Source organism: Dinoponera quadriceps, unplaced genomic scaffold (genome assembly GCF_001313825.1).
Source record: "Dinoponera quadriceps isolate SergipeBrazil2010 unplaced genomic scaffold, ASM131382v1 scaffold1850, whole genome shotgun sequence".
Lineage (NCBI taxonomy): Eukaryota > Metazoa > Arthropoda > Insecta > Hymenoptera > Formicidae > Dinoponera > Dinoponera quadriceps.
Window position 1 is genome coordinate 1,016,516 of NW_014556042.1, and position 16,239 is coordinate 1,032,754.

Consider the following 16,239-nt stretch of genomic DNA (forward strand, 5'->3'; position numbering starts at 1 on the left):
GGGACATGGGGCGAAGGGTGAAACGGAGACCCAACACGCGGATCTTCCTCCCCGCCGGTCTCGTGCGAGGCGCACGATGGCAGAAACAGACGGCGAGATAGAAACGGCTTTATCGGCTCTTTGAGAGCGTTCGCACCTCTTGACCCCGGCCTCGTAAAACCGACTCCACGAAGGAAAGCGGACGCCCGCGCGATCTGTGCACGCGTGCGCGAAAGTGCGCGCCGTGCAGCCGCATGCGGCCGTAAAACCGGTGCTCCAGACCGCCGTGATTAGTGCTGCATCGCGCACAGATTCGGAGATGCAGCCGGCCCCAGGCTCTTGACTCCCGTTGCCTCCGCATGAGCCTTTCCTTTAGCACGTCCGCGTGCAATTTCAGAAATACACGGGCCGATGCAACAACTATTATCACTTTGAAGACTTTCGATCAAATACTTCCGGTTAAACAGACAAAGGTGAGCTTCAGAGCTTCGAAACTGCCTAGAAATCTAGAAACCTATCCAGAAAGAAGAAACGTTACAAATATATAAGAATGTTTGCCACTGACTTGGGACTATTTTTTTCGGTGTACAATTTTTGTTTGTTTGACAAAGGATGATAGGTAAAATGGGCTGATTTTGGAGCTCGGAGTGATAAGCCAAAACGGTGTGTTTTCTTGTGGTTTTTATATCTGATCTCAAAAAGTATTGTTATTTGTCGGGACAGTATTAAAATCATTAAAATTGAAATTTTTCGAAAGTCAGAATCAGATTCAGTAGCTCAGAAACTACAAAAAAAACATACCGTTTTTACTTTCCATTCCGGGACTAATATTAATCCATCTTACCTCTTGTCTTTTTCTCTTCTCTTATATTTTGGAGATGTATTAAAGGTGGTAACAATTATTGCCTCACCTTATATATGGCTGTTGAAGCAACTATTACAATTAAATAAAAAAATTAAATACGTAAATTAGTGGATAAAACAAATCAAGCGGAAATAAAAATAGCAGACGATGCAAATCTTCTCGAACTTATTCGGCGTCCTCAAACTTGTAATTTAAACTTATATCGACAAGAAAAGACATATATCATTCATCTAGTTTGCTCTGGAATATCTGTACTTCCCGGTACCGTGCTATCGATAGTCATCCATAATATAATTGCCTGCGCGTTGTTACCCGCGAGGAACTCGACGATAATCAGTTTCGCGAGTTTGACCAGCTGGCGCACCGTCCACTTCCGCCCTTCCATACTTCGTCACTAATTACACTCGACACGTGTTAAACTAATATGTACGCTCGCAGCAACCGGGAAGAGAAATAACCGCGATGAAACGATGACTGTGATGTGAGTTCTCGCCTCGCGATAAACGCTCGCGCCTTTTCTTTCTCGTTAATTTCCGTTCATGCCGCGGTATTTCCCGGAGATTTCACGATACGGAAACGCACGTAACGGTACATTGTAACTAATCACAACATGTGCCCAAGTTCAAGTCAATTTATCGTTTGATAAAATTAAATTTCCGTGAGAACATTTCCGTAAAAGAAAGACAAATTCGAGGGGAAAATGTCTGGAGGATTAATCAAGTTTCCACGCGCTGGATATTCGCGTGTCTACCTGCTGATAATCGTCCGAAGCTCCGGGACCTGTCGAAGTCGCAAGGTGCAAAGAGGAAAAAGGTGGCGTACCTTTAATCGGCGACTGATCCACGAGCGGACCACGCTCACGATCGGGAATTCGATAACCGGGGATAGGGGGGCAGACAAGCAGGACGAGAGAGGATCAAGGGAGCGAGAGCTGGAAGGAGATCACGACATACCGTAAGCACGAGGAATGCCTCCAGCTGGATTCCCCGGAGCCAAAATCACTCAAACCGATCGAACGCAGCCGCTCCCGTGGGAAAATCATTTGCCTCGCTATTTGTGGGCTCGCAATTTCGAACGAATCGGCGAAACCTCATTTATCGAGTCGATCCAACATGTCTTAGAATCCCGATCCTATTTTACAACAGACCCGTTTGTTACTCACAAATAACACCGTTAGAGATCGACAACCAAAAGTAATCAATGATATCCTTTCCATCGAACGGACAAAACTCTCGAGACTCACGGTATCGTGGCAATCGTTACATTCTCTGTCACGTGTCCTGAAAAGGTTGTGCTTATTTCACCATAAACTTTCCAATTCGTCCACTGTCCGACAGAAAGACATTATCTCATCTTACATATTTAGTCATTACACGACCCGACGCCTTAATGATAACCGTTTATGGCGATCGGAGAAATTAGCGACACGCGTCCATCATATGATTGCTGCCTTTTTCAGCGCGACCTGCCTAATGAGCAATTCCGTGGACAACTGGGTGAACGGCAACGCCGTGGTCTGCAACGGTATTCCGGGACTGACGAAGGAGCAACGCGAGCTCTGCCACGTGAATCCGGACGTGACCGTCGCGGCGCTCAAAGGGCTGCAACTGGCCGTATCCGAATGCCAGCATCAGTTCATGTGGCACAGGTGGAACTGCTCGTCCCTCACGCCCAGAAGCAGGACCCAGCAGAGCAGCGTTCTCCTTCAACGAGGTATACCGAGAGAACATCGCGAGAATACGTAACACTTAACGAGCGAGATTATCTGATCAGATCCGACGACCCGTGATTAATAATCCGCCGACCCGCTAATGGCGAATTAATGTTTCCTGGATCATTAAATTCGTCGCGGTTCGCGCCATAAATACAAATGAGCGAAACGAGTAAGACTCCATTAAGAGACTGGAACGACCTGTAAAACCGCGTGAAAAATGGCGTGATTCCAACGAGAATTTTTTCATCACTCCGCCCGCACTGCCCGACCGTCTTGAAACAATGCAGATTCAGGTAGAAGCATTCCGAGCGACTTTCTACTTGGGCAAAAAATTACCATGAATCATCCGGTGTAATAGATCATTTTTGCGACCACAAAGACGCCATTGCCTCCGTCCGCCTATTCGTTTGACTAATTCTACCGAATTCACCGGACAGTAGCGAAACAATCAATTACTAGCGAAAGTTCAGCTCACTCTTGTGACGAATATAAATACGAGCTGTACCTGATAGATGTTTATTTAGCTTCCAAAGGTTGCACCCTTCGTACAGGTGATCAAGGAGGAACGTGACCAAAAAGGACGTACAGAATACGTTAAAGAAACCGATTATAGAGGAGAAACGTATCGTACTTGTGTCAAATTGGTTCTTATTAAAATTTTTATGTCACATCCACTGTTAATTCTTAATATACCTATAAGTTAATTTAAAATATTGTGTTTATGTTATCTCAATATTTTGTGTTGAATCGATATTTCGCATATGTAAGTGTTAAAATAACACATTTTATACTTTGACACGTTAATTTTGTATTAAATTTTGATGTAATATTTGTTACTATTCAACACATTCATCTTGTGTTAAATTTATAATTATAATTAATTGGCACAAAATTGTGCACGGGTCGTTTGGGACATGTGAAGTGTATAAAATTTCACACAAAACTGTTTACTATATCCTACACTGCAGATCAGAGTGTGTAATTTTACACACTTTATGTGCGTAAAATCATAGTAATGACACGCGCATACAAGTGCGTAAAAAGTGACTACATGATTCTACACACAAAATGTATAAACTTACACACTTGGATTTCCAGTATAGGAATAGAAACTTCCGTTCGGTAACATTTCGCATCCACGAACGAAAGTTCTGGATGATTCCTCACGGTACAATTGCCGGGCACGGGTTCCACGGAGGGTACAAAGTGGAATCTTTTACGACGTCGTTGACGAGACGACGGCGTAGGTGAGGCGAGAGGCGAGACGAGGCGCGGCGAGGCGAGGTGAGACGACGCGTTTCCTTAAATCAAAGCGCACAGCGTAACCTACCCGCGACAGGCCCCGAAAACCTGTCCCAGTTCCATAAGAAGACCCTGCCCCCACGGGCCGGCCTATTCCGGTGTGACATATAAATTCGTCGTGGCGCGTACGTGCGCCGAAAGAGGAAACATATATCGTGTCGGACGAATGCGCGAGAACGCGACATCGGGCGCACCTGACCTGAAAGCTTAAGCCCGCTTCGCGGGCCCGTCCGACCCCTCGTTATCTGCCTCCGTGAATCGGTGGTACGCCTTTTCTTGCCCGCGGGACAGAAGGAGGTGTCGATTCCACGACTTTTTCGAGAGTTATGTAAAGCGACCCGTCCAGTCGATCGTGGAATTCTAACGAGACCTTCGGCACGAACGTAATACCCTTTTTCGCGTTTCGCGAATCGCCTCTGTTCCCACCGCATTCATTTCGATCCAACCGATCGATCAGTCTTCGATCAGGCTGCTCGGTGAATTTCCAGTTTCTTCGGATGCTATATGTCTCGATTGTAACAGTCCCGCGGTATAATTTCGATTTCCATTACAATCGTGAAATTTTCTTAGTAACGACAATCCTCCATTTCGTCTCAGCACAATATACCTTGAGAAGACCGCTTCTGAGTTCGGATTTTTTCTGTCGTATACGACAGACGCATGAAACGACTGCGGGAGTTCGCGAAGACGTTTGCACGCAACGAAGGTTCCTCTGAGGTCTAGAATGTGAGATCGAGCGTGCGAAGAAGGTTCGATTCATCGATTATCCGTAACGTCGACAACAACTAACAGGTCATTATTAGATTTTGGTTGTCGAGTCAGAGGGCAGCAGCTTCCGAGAAGCATGAGACCTCATCGTGCGTTTAAGCAACGACCGTCCAACCTCGGCTTCCCTGCTTTTCGAGGTAGACATCGGTGGCCAGGTGAGAGGACGGTTCGTGCGACCATTCGACAAATCCACCGTGTCAAATTTGGGCCTTGGGTCCGGGTATCTCGTGAAGAGCCCGTTCACTGAGCTAAGTCACTCGGACACGGTCCTCTCGCCCTCTCATTGCTCTCAGCACGATCCTGCTTTCCCCCTGCCGCTCTCCTCTCTCGGACCTCTCTCTCTTTCTCTCTCGTTCTTTCGTCTATCGTCACGACTTCGTTGGGGTTTCGGCAAAACGACTTAATGTATTGTGAAAAGTACACGAAACCGACATTTGGCCGCTGCGACCACACAAGGAGACAAGAAAGCCTCGCTCATTCGCGTTACCGACTCGCTGACGGCGCATCGCCACGAATGAAACGATTTAAGACCGTAAATATGGAAATGCCTGTCGCCCAAGTGGAGGTTTTTCTTCTTCTCCTATTTTCTGAGACCGCTCATTCGGTTTTTTGACCTCCCAGTTTTCGACCTTCCCGGCAACTCTGACGTCTTGGGATCTATCCATGAAGATGCACTCGATTAACGGACATGATGGGGCTCGTTAAGGGTCGTCGACGTGCGAAGGCGAAGGTCGAGCTGGACGAGACATCCGTAGACCGATCGTGCCGATACATCTTCCGTATTAATTAAGGGGGAGACGTCGTGCATCCGCCGAAGTAATAAGTACTTTTCACCCGAATCAAACAAAGACGACGCCATTAATTGAGCGGACTCGTTGTATCAGTTTGATTTATACGCCTGTATACTGCAGCGGCACGAAGGACATTGGCGTTCTCACACGAATTTCCAGCGCTCGTGCGTGCGCTCCTGCAATCTCGCTCGTATTAGGACAAATAACTCCACATTAGCGAGGTTAATGGAACATATTTCGATTGAATATATCGATAAACAGGTTATTTTATCATTTCCAGACGTCCATATTATTTTACATCAATATTAAGACATTAATTACAATATTCGGATATAATTTTTTCAGGCGTTTATATTGACGAATTAAATATTTTTTTTTATTATTCGAGAGGAATGTTGTGAATTAACGAGCCTTCTAAAAAGTACAGTGAGAATGTTACTGAGCCTCAGTTACCAAATGTAAGACCTTATATGGAGTGTTTTAAGCGCAATTGAGATTATGCGTATCTGAGAATTGTCACTAAAAACTGACGGTAATCGGATCTTCTCATTTCAATACGCAATCTATTACCGGATGCAGTAAATGAAATACATATATGAATTGAAGTTTATTGCCGACATCGATCTTTATCTTATAAAAGATAATTAGAATACATATTTTATCGCTCCAATTAAAAATATGAAGTTTGATTTTGAGAAAGAAAATTTCGCTATTACTTCAAGACACGAAAAAATGTTGCTAACAAATCTTTGCATTTGTGTGTATATTTAGTATTTTCGGCTAGAAAAAGAACAAAAATAAAGTGTCAAGTAATCTGAAAACATTCTTTAATTGTGAGAAAAAAATTTAATATCCGATAAACTATATGCAACATGAATGTTAATTTTCAATTTTCAGAAAGAATTTCTTTCCTACTATTTTCGACCACCTTACTTTTTATAATTTAATAAAACATTGAGTCCCATCGGTAATGGAGTCGGTCTTGGTAATGAGGGCTTTTACTGTACAAATAATTCCACGAAGTACAGGTGTTCTGCCTGTTTCTGGATAATCGTGATCGTATCGAAAGTGGCGATTTAGAGACACTATCGAGATTAACGAATCGCGTGAATCGCGAGCAAACTCGTTGCACCCGTTCGATACCATATCTCCGGGATCCGCCGCCGCGTTCCCGAAGGACACGCGTGTCCTCACGGAGACCTCCCGAGTGCTATCTATTGAGTTATCTAAATACCGATTCGGGCCTGACACGCGAGAGTAGCAGGACCCGCGCACCATCCGTCACTACGTCGAGCCGCGTCGAGGCTCGCCGGCGAGGAGGCGAAGGAGTGGAGACCGCTGCGCGTTCCTCGGGATTCTTCCCTGCCTTCCGCTTCGCCAGGCTCTCTCCGGCTGTCCCTGGGAGGGACAGAGAAAGGGAGAAAGAGAGGAGAAACGTACAACTCCCCGCGGAGGATTTATTACGCGTCCCCTCCGCCTCTCTCGCTGTCGAGAAACAGCGGCGATCTCGCGGCACGGTAGCTATCTGCATTATAAAACAGTTGCTGCCAATAGCCGTATATAGCGAAAGCTCCCAACGACCCCTCCTCCCCACCGTAGAACCATATAAAGGACCTTCCCTCCCATCCCCTCGTGTCTCCTTCCCCGCCGAACGACGCGCGCTCCTCTTCGGCGTCGAGAGGGTTAGCATCCTCGGCGACGGCGCGCGATATCGGGTTCGGATGGTGCTCGTCGGCAGTGACGGTCCACCCTGGTTCTCATTCTCGACGGTTCCTATCGGCCCGCTGAATCTCGAAGAAATGTCCTCCTCTTGGCCGTCGACGTCCGGAAGATCGACCTCCGGGATTCATGGAGGAGGCTGTTTAACGTCGCGCAGCAGCTTCTCGTGCGGCCGACGAAGAGCGACGTAATCAGCTGCCAGCTGTCCGACTGCCTCCTGCGCTGAGGAACGGTCAAACGGATCCATTCTGTCGGGTGATCTAGTAACGGGATCGACAGCGGCCGAAAAGATCCCTCTCGCGTCGTCGACAGTCGCGGCGCGCTGCCCGAATCGGAATTTAGAATCTGCTATAAGTCTCGTAAATGCTAACTTGTAGTCTTACAATGCTCCTTACGCTACAAGTCCTACCGTAGTATTGCAACAACGTCTTTTTGCACGAAGAACGAATAAATCTCACTGATGTTATCCAAGTCCTATGCTATGAGTATTTGCAAGGAATATTTGAAATTATTTCAGACTCGGCTATCTTCGACAGCTATATCGGCTGTACGACATCAGAAGTGAGAGATGGTATGCAGTACATTTCTCGCGACATGTAGCTTTAGTTTTCTCATTTTTCAATTTTTTCTGAAAGATATAGTTTTATAACTTCTGAAATCTGTGAAATATGCGGCAATTGTCCGTCCAATATTTCATGTAGAATAACAAAATCATTCCTGAAATAACAATGTATGTTTCAGCCATTTTCAGCTGTCACGGCCCCTTTTTTTAGGGAAAATCTTTCGACAGATTTCAAAGTGCGATTTGCAGGCTTAATGTAGAATTAAAATTTCAACTCGATCGAGATTTCAACGCACTTCATTTCTTTTAAGAACGGCGACTGAAGAAGAAGTTGTGTGTTATTTTGGAAGCAATCGTCGTTGTTGAGAATATTAATCGAATAAGCGTCGATCGAATGATTCCACCCCCTTCCGATTTTCGACGTAAAGAGAGCGAGTGAGAAAAAGCCGTTTCAATCCGGTATTCCGGACTCAAAGACAGTTGTATGTACGTCGTATCGTTTGTAAGTTGACAGCCACCATCGCAGCTTCGAAAGCAGCCGTCCGTCAATCGCGTCCGGACGGCCCAAAGATCTTGAGAGACCTTGAAGGGCCCGGAGAAAAACTGCATTTGACATCGCATTATTTACTCATGATGGACCAGCCTGACTTTTTGAAACAACCTTTGTCATCCAACATCTACCTCGTATTTCTTCGTATTTTCGACCCTTTTAAATGTGACTGACTTCTGCACAGCAATTTCGTTCCAGTATTTGATATTCATTACAAACGCACGTGAAGAAACTTGCTGGTGACTCGGCTAGTTGAAAAAAAAAAAAATTATAAATCATAATATCGCGATATGAGCAATCTTATATCATTAAATAATGAAACTTCGAAACGGGGAAAATAAAAATTGCTGAACTTTCCACGTGCCACGTTGCGTCTAGGGAGATCGGGAAGTGCTCTGGGAACGGCGCGCCGCGATTTTCGTGCGGAATCGGGTGAGAAATCGCGATTTGTCCGCGGGCGACTCGCGGAGACAGAGTTCGGCGTCGCGTCTTCAGGCACCCCGTCGCGAGATCGTTTATACATGCGGACAGTGGATGCCCGCCGGCCGCCGCTGCTGATGGCCGCGCTTTGTTTTGACGGACGGCTGAATAATCTACCTCTGAACTGCGCCTGATGGCTGTCCGTCCCGTCTGTCGGCCCGTTCCGTCCCGAGCTCGCTACCGAAGTTCCTTCTACGGAAGCTCGGCTTCACCGGTGTCCCGCTGTTTCATGCTCATTCCTTTACTCGCGAGAGGAGAGAAGCGAATGCGATATCGCGGCCTTGCGTATATTATCCGCGTCGGGCCTCGTCGGCGTCACCGGCAATTTGCTGACTCTCGACAGAGACGATCACGGGACCGACGAGAATGTCTTCCCGATGCCTCGATGCGTCTCAAACAACTACCCGCCGATACTTGAAGATTCTGGGCCAGAGTTGTGTTACTTTGGTGTGCCTGCTCCGTCGCGATCGGAAAAATGGTTTCAATTCAATAGTGAACGTGCGGTAAATTAAATGGAAAATAAAATCGTATTTTTCATTCGCAGGTATTCGCGCAACAGGCCTAGGATCGTCGCAGAAAGTGAATTTTGACTTTCCCATGTTTTCCAGACGACAGTGGGAAATTTTCCATGATTAATATGTAATCTTAAATTTTTAACGTTTAAAAACAGGGAAAATCTAACCCATATTTATGTATTAGAAGTAACACACAAACTTAGAAAGCTTGGAAAACAAACTTAGAAAACTTAGAAAGCTTTTTCATAACATGATATAATCCTGAATGCAAATTGTATTCATTCAGATAGCGCTATGCGCGCGGTACAGTTACAAACCGACGCTGTCCGAAGTGCAAACAACAACAATAAAGTTGACGTCCGGTAAAAAATGTAATCTCGAGTTGTTCGGATGTACAGTCCCAGAATTCCCCAGGCGGTGTGCGGTGAGGAGTGGCGAGCCCGCTCAGCGAAAATCTATTATCGCTCAAGATAAGCGGGCGCAACATTATTTTCATTGTGATAATCTCAAAACGCAAGGTTCAAGCTTTCATTGAATCCCTATTAAAAGTTTCTAGTATGTCAGGTTTGCTCGCAACATTGCTTCAGAAATAGCCAAAAACGCGTTTCTTCGTCTCAATTTTCCGAAGAATCTGACGTGTGATACCAAACTTTCGCTTCCTGATTCGGATTCGGCGACCAAAAGTCCATCGGGAAATGATACAACTTATCCATGTTGCGCGTTTAATGTCGACCTGTGTTATCAGTTGCACTCTGCTTACAGGCTACAGAGAGACGGCGTTCGCCTACGCGATTTCAGCAGCTGGTGTAGCTCACAATGTGGCTCGTGCCTGCAGCATGGGTCGCTTGCTCTCCTGCGGCTGCGATCCTTCGAACTACAGGGGTAGAACGCCGGCGAAGGCCAGGGGCGTCCAATGGAAGTGGGGCGGTTGCTCTCACAATCTCGACTACGGCATGCAGTTCTCGAGACAGTTCCTAGACACGCGGGAGAAAGCCGGCGACATACAGTCTACGGTGAATCTACACAACAATCAAGCCGGTCGGCTGGTAAGCGCTACTTTCGCAACTCCGCTGTAGTTAAACTCCGGATGTGAGCGTGTACCGTTAAACTCCGGATATTTGAGCGTATATTTCTTCTCGAGAAGACAAAAGAAGAGGAGATAAATATTAGGCGTCCCGCGCTCTTCTTATTTTCACTACGTAGGTTTCTGTTATCCGACCGTATCAGCTCTCCTTTACGGTCGTTAAGCTAATGAAGATACGTGATCTCACTTTGGAATTCTGAGAAAATCATGTCCTTAGACATCCTTAGAAAATCAAGTTGGAGGGAACTTTTAATTATTACCGTAGACACAAAGTTTCCCGCTCAATTGAAATTTCTATCGACATTTTTCGCTCGGTAAAACTTCTTTCAGCTGTATTCCATTTGTAACAAAAAAAAAAAAAACGTTCGATTCTGTTTCCTGTCTTTTTCGACGTTGAATCCAAGATGCCTCTCAACATAATCGAGGACTATCCCTGCAACCTCCGCGCATACACACACAGGCTATCTCACGACAAATGATGCGCCATCATCTGAAGCAGACGCGCGCAAGAAATGTACCGTTAAGCGGTCGGCGGGGAATCCCGAGGAAGCGAATTCGCAATCGCGTGCCGCGTCCGTCCGCGAATAACGTAGCGCGCACGCCACGCCGCGTCCTGCCGCGGGTCCTGCCGCATAAGAGTGCTCCGAGTGATCCTGCGCGCGCGCGCGCGCGATTCTCCTTTCTTCGTCCTTCCTCCTCCGTTCTACCTTTCCGCTGGCTTTTACTTTTTAGCGGAGCGCGTTCTTCTTCCCTTCCTCCGAATGCCGCGAGAAAGGGAGAAAAAGAGGACGAAAAAAAGAATAAAAGGGAGCGACGAAGAGAGAGGAAGGGAGAGCAGAGGGACAGAGAGGGAAAAGAGGAAAAAAGAGAGAGAGAGGCCCTCTCCTTTCCTCCGTGGACCTCTCCACGCTCGCTCTCTCGCCTCGACGTTATTAAGACGAAGCCCCGGGCTGGACCACCCAGCCGTAGACTCATTAACTGTTTTGTACGCGACACCTCTTTGTTTAAAAGAAACTGGGCCCTCCCCTTTCTCTTCTCTCTCTTGCCCCCCCCCCCCTTCTCCGCTCGTCTCTCACCCTCTTGACCACCCTCCTGCGCATCCGAGCGACTCGTACCTGTTTGTACAGCGTGTTAGAACCGGCGTTTTTTAGCCGAGACGTCGCAACGGCGGCACCGTGGATATCGCAATCTGAGGGAAAGATTCGATTCGGCCCGCCTCGTCCGCCGGGCCGAAGGCTCGGACGAAGAGGAGGCTGTGCTCGACCGTGGCAGGCGTAAATGAAAAAGTCGATCGACCGTTTCGCGCAAAATCAACCGACGTGGAGGTGACTTCTTAGCGCGACTTTGTCGCTTGGAACTGTCGATACGCGAGACATCTCGGCCATTGCTCCCTCTTATCCACGAGGGTCGTCCGTAAAGTAATGTCCGGTAGGGGCTATTAAAAAAAATGACAGTTATCAGAAACATATTTTATTTTATTGTTCGCGAAAAATGCTGAAATAATGACGACTATGTGGAAAAATGATGAAGAAAAGTTTCAAGTAATTTACGACCGTGATGGAATATTTCTTTTTGGTAACGGGCTTTCATTCAATAGTCTACTGGACCTTAGTTGCCACATAATTTCATTATTCGAATATGATGTGTCGGAGGTTCAAAAATTCGCTTCGAATATAAATTTCTAGCCCTAGTCGGAAAACGTTAAAAAATCACCTCCCATCGCATATTCTTACACGAAGCTTACACGATAACAATACAACGCAAACGTTTTGTTCACGATTGCAGGCGGTGGCGAACAACATGCAGGTGCGCTGCAAGTGCCACGGCATGTCCGGCTCGTGCGAGCTGAAGACCTGTTGGAAAGTCGTCCCGGACTTCCGGACGATCGGCAAGACTCTGAAGGATCGTTTCAGGAACGCCGTTCTGGTGACGCAGAGCAACCTGGGCAGCGTGACACCGTCTTCGAGGGCTCGCGGAGGCCGTCGGAGGAAGCCCGATCAGCAGAGGCGGCGGAAGAATCGCGTCGGCGAATCCGGTCGCAAGAGGAAAACGCGGGACCTCGCCAAGCAGCTCTTCTATTACCAGAAATCGCCGAATTTCTGCGAACGGGACCCGGCGATCGACATAGCCGGCACCGCCGGTCGTAGGTGCAACAAGACCAGCACCGGCGGCGACAGTTGCGGCAGTCTGTGTTGCGGCCGGGGTTACAACGTGGTGCGACAACGGCGGACGGAGTGGTGCGGCTGCAAATTTCACTGGTGCTGCTTCGTGCAGTGTCAAAACTGCACGGTCGAGGAGTGGATCACGGTTTGCAAGTGAGGGGGGTACCGACGAGGAGGAACGACGAAGGAAGCGATGGAGGTTTAAGACTGACGAAATGTCGACATTGACGTCGTTCGTTTCGCGAACGGCTCGGTGAGCGACGGAGATCGAAGGGGAAGTGGACGATGACGGGTTCGCGCGGGCTCGATAAGAGAAGCAATTAGCCCCGGGGATCCGCCGTGGGCGCGCGAGACTGCTCGTTCGCGGAGTCGATTGTAGGACGTAAGACGATAGGATTAAAGATACGGTTCTTATTGAAGTCGGGATTACCAGGCACGAATTTCTCTTGAACGATTGAGACATCCGAACGAATCTTTCTCTCTCTCTCTCTCTTTCTTACTCTCTATTAACTTCGAAGCTCTGCGAACGTATTAGAAACGTAATAATCCTCACTAGCGAGATTAAGTCCGATTTATATAAGAGGTGAGGCTCCTTTGAATTCGATCGTAATTCAATTTTCTACTCGCTGGCGTGTCGTTAAAAATTGTACGCCTCTATCGTGAATCAACTCATTAATTGCACTATTCGAGAGTCCGTCTTAATGTTTATTGCAGCGGTGAAACGACGAGAGACTTGTTTATCATTGAAACGTCCAAGTCCAATTTTCGCGTAAACGACCGTTGTCGTGGGGAAACCACCGCGAGTTACGAAGCCACGACTGGCATGGCTCGTACTCTATTTACTCAAAGCTCCTTTCGGACATTATATTTCGTTTTATCGATCTTTAACAATTGTATCTAGGAGGTAATCGGATCAGGAGTAACAGAAATATTTGAATCAATGCAGAGAGATCCAACGACAGCACTAGAAGTTACATTAAACGCTCCGTAATGGTACGAGTAATACAAACTGATTTATACATAGGCTAATCGAACCTTATAATTTATTTATAATGATGCTCTATTTAATTAATATTTAATTTTAACTTCTACGTAAACTGTAACACCTCCATCTCAGTATTATTAGACGAGACACGCGTGTCCCGTTCGATGGACACGAATTGTATACAATTTAATAATGCGCGTACAATAAAGAGAGTTCCTTTAAATGATACACGTCGTACGTTTGTCTTCGTCGATTTATTACGTCGAGTAAGTGCATGATATTCCATACGACTGTTTTATTGGTTGGACTGTTTCATTGTTATTATTATTTGTCACATACGTTTGATGATTCTGCAAGCAAGTGAAAAAGCAACGAGAGGGATACTCTGTGTGCGTTTGCAGAGTGAATTATTTCTGAACACCTCAATTCACCGACACGGTGCGACCTGTTTCCTTATTGATCACCGTCGTGATTACAGCGCTTGAAAACCTCGGATAAATCTGTGCCAATCCCATCTTTGCCGAGAAAAAACGTTGTTCCACTAAGCCACGAAGTTTCCAGCAATCAAGGCTAATTGTCTTTTCCTAATTATACCTCTGCCTGACAGAGTACTAGCGATTACTACTGCCGCCGCGCGACATCATTCGACGAGCCAGAACCGAGTATTGTCCGCACGACATTTATCACGAATCGCTTCGATGCTCCCGGAATTTGAAAAATCGCTCGATTTCACGTCAAAAACACGTTCGACATGTTGTGTATCTTTTTTTTCGTCCTCCGAGCAGGCCTCGATCGGAACCACTGTCGATTCCCGCGACTATAATTCAGACCGCAACACGGATAGGTCGATACCGTGCGAGTGTCGTTCTTTGATACGAGCCGCCAATAATCCCGAAGTGTGACCGGTACAAGCTTTATCGTGCGATCGGCGATTCGTCTTTCGCTCGGACGATCGACAGGGCCGCGCGGAAAAAGCGCGAGAGGGGTGGCGGATCGGCGGTGCAAAGGGTCCGGAATGAAGGAAGGAAGGAAGGACGGCAGAGGTACCGTGCCGACCGAAGATGAGGCGGAGAGAGAAAGAGCTTATTGATTTTGTATGAGACGATGAACGGCGCGAGCGAGATGGTCAGAGATAAGTTCCGCGATTCGCGCGACTCGTACGTGATCCGCACGGGGATGGCCCTCATAAGTGTCGAGCCGCTGGACGATGGTTGCCGCAGAATCCGCCATCGCCGGATCAACCTCCCACGATATCCGCGATGTATTCCCGACGTAAAAAAATTCCCATTCTTTCATCATAATATATTTAAATATCCAATTTAATTCCCATCCGTAATTTCCGTTACCGTAGATTTCTCCGATTTAAATGTCGTGAAAAGCGCGGGTCACGGATCCTCTCCGAGGACAAATTTGCTAGGATACACGCAACACCGGCACCTGAATCCTGATTTTCTTCTTTGTTCTCTTTCTTCGCGGCGACCAGCGTGACGTTCGAGCAGCGATCGCTTGTCATAAACCGCGGGTGATTACCGAGTTATTTTTAAACCTCACGGGCAAAAGGGGGCTAATTACTTTTTTATGGGCTCCCGGGGATATCGGCGCGTAACAAACTGCCAGGTTGACGACGACGCGGAGAAATTCACAACAAAGTGGGCAGGATACGCGCCCGCCGGTAAAAGGACGAAATCCGGGGAAGCACTCGCGCGCGAGGCAAGAAGGCGCGGTAAGGTGCGCATTAACTGCACGGCCCCGCGAACGGCGAGCGGCTCCCTTTGACGACGACAGCGGCCACGACGACCCTGAAGAAGCCGCGATAAAGCGCATTAATTTATCGCGTCCCTCCCCCTCCACTCTCCCCTGGGAGATCTTGCTCCGAGGTACGCGCTTGCATTGATCCAAAGAACGAGATTAGAAGCGAGCAAGCGCGTACAGCGCGATTTCTTTCCTCCTGTTCCGCCCTTTTTATTTTTTATTTATCGTTGGGTGTCGCGAGCGCGCACGCAACGATCAAGTGAAGTTGCGCTACGCACAGGTGGTGGAACCGTTGAAGTTCAATCTTGTAAGTTTTGTTGTCACGTGATAAAAATATATTTTTAGTAGAATTGTACAAAATTTCCTTGTGTAAATGAGTTTTCATATAAAATCGTTCCTGCTTATGCATGAAAATATGAATTTTGAATTGATAATAATTTGTTTTTCGTGTAACGCGTGAGGTAAGCTTCGCATTGAGATGGCATTTATGTGTGAACTTACGGCAATGACGATAAGTCGACAAAATTATTACCAAGATGAAAGCTGACGATCACATCATCGGATCGAGTATAACTTCACCATTTTCTCTCGAGTATCTTACGAATGGAGATTGAGACGCTCGTCGATAAGCGAACGCGCGGAGAAGCATCATCGCGAGAACTTATTAAGAGGATTCCGATCCGTATAAGCAATCTGAATGGGAAGGCGATCGAGAGGGGAGTCGGAGATCAGCCATGCATCGCGGACGATTCCCGAAAGGGCTTAGAATGAACCTAATAACGACGGATGAAAGAGAAAATTGAGATTTCCAACGGGGGGAAGATGGCGGTAACGACTGGACGACGGGCGGCCGAGTGAAATCAATGAGGCTAACAGGCTTGCGAGTTAGCAGTCAGCTAATTAAGTCGGCGTTATTGGATTATGGAAGCCAAGTATCGCAGCCACCCCACACGAGAATGTATCGTAGTGCACTTAGTCAGGCCGCGCTAGCACTGCGACGGTGGACGCCGC

General features: G+C 47.1%; 2 protein-coding genes across 2 annotated transcripts in view; one reads left to right on the forward strand and one right to left on the reverse strand.

The window, feature by feature from the left end:
• The window catches only part of LOC106746482 (protein Wnt-10a), an 18,943-nt gene extending 6,295 nt beyond the window's left edge, over positions 1-12,648 (forward strand). The window contains exons 2-4 of the mRNA XM_014623116.1: positions 2,304-2,557; positions 10,008-10,291; positions 12,115-12,648. Of these exons, the coding sequence (XP_014478602.1) occupies positions 2,304-2,557; positions 10,008-10,291; positions 12,115-12,648 (1,072 nt within the window). The remainder of the gene's footprint in view (positions 1-2,303; positions 2,558-10,007; positions 10,292-12,114) is intronic.
• Positions 1-16,239, reverse strand: part of LOC106746483 (protein Wnt-6-like) — a 120,821-nt gene that overhangs the window by 92,927 nt on the left and 11,655 nt on the right. The gene's annotated exons all lie outside the window — the stretch shown is intronic.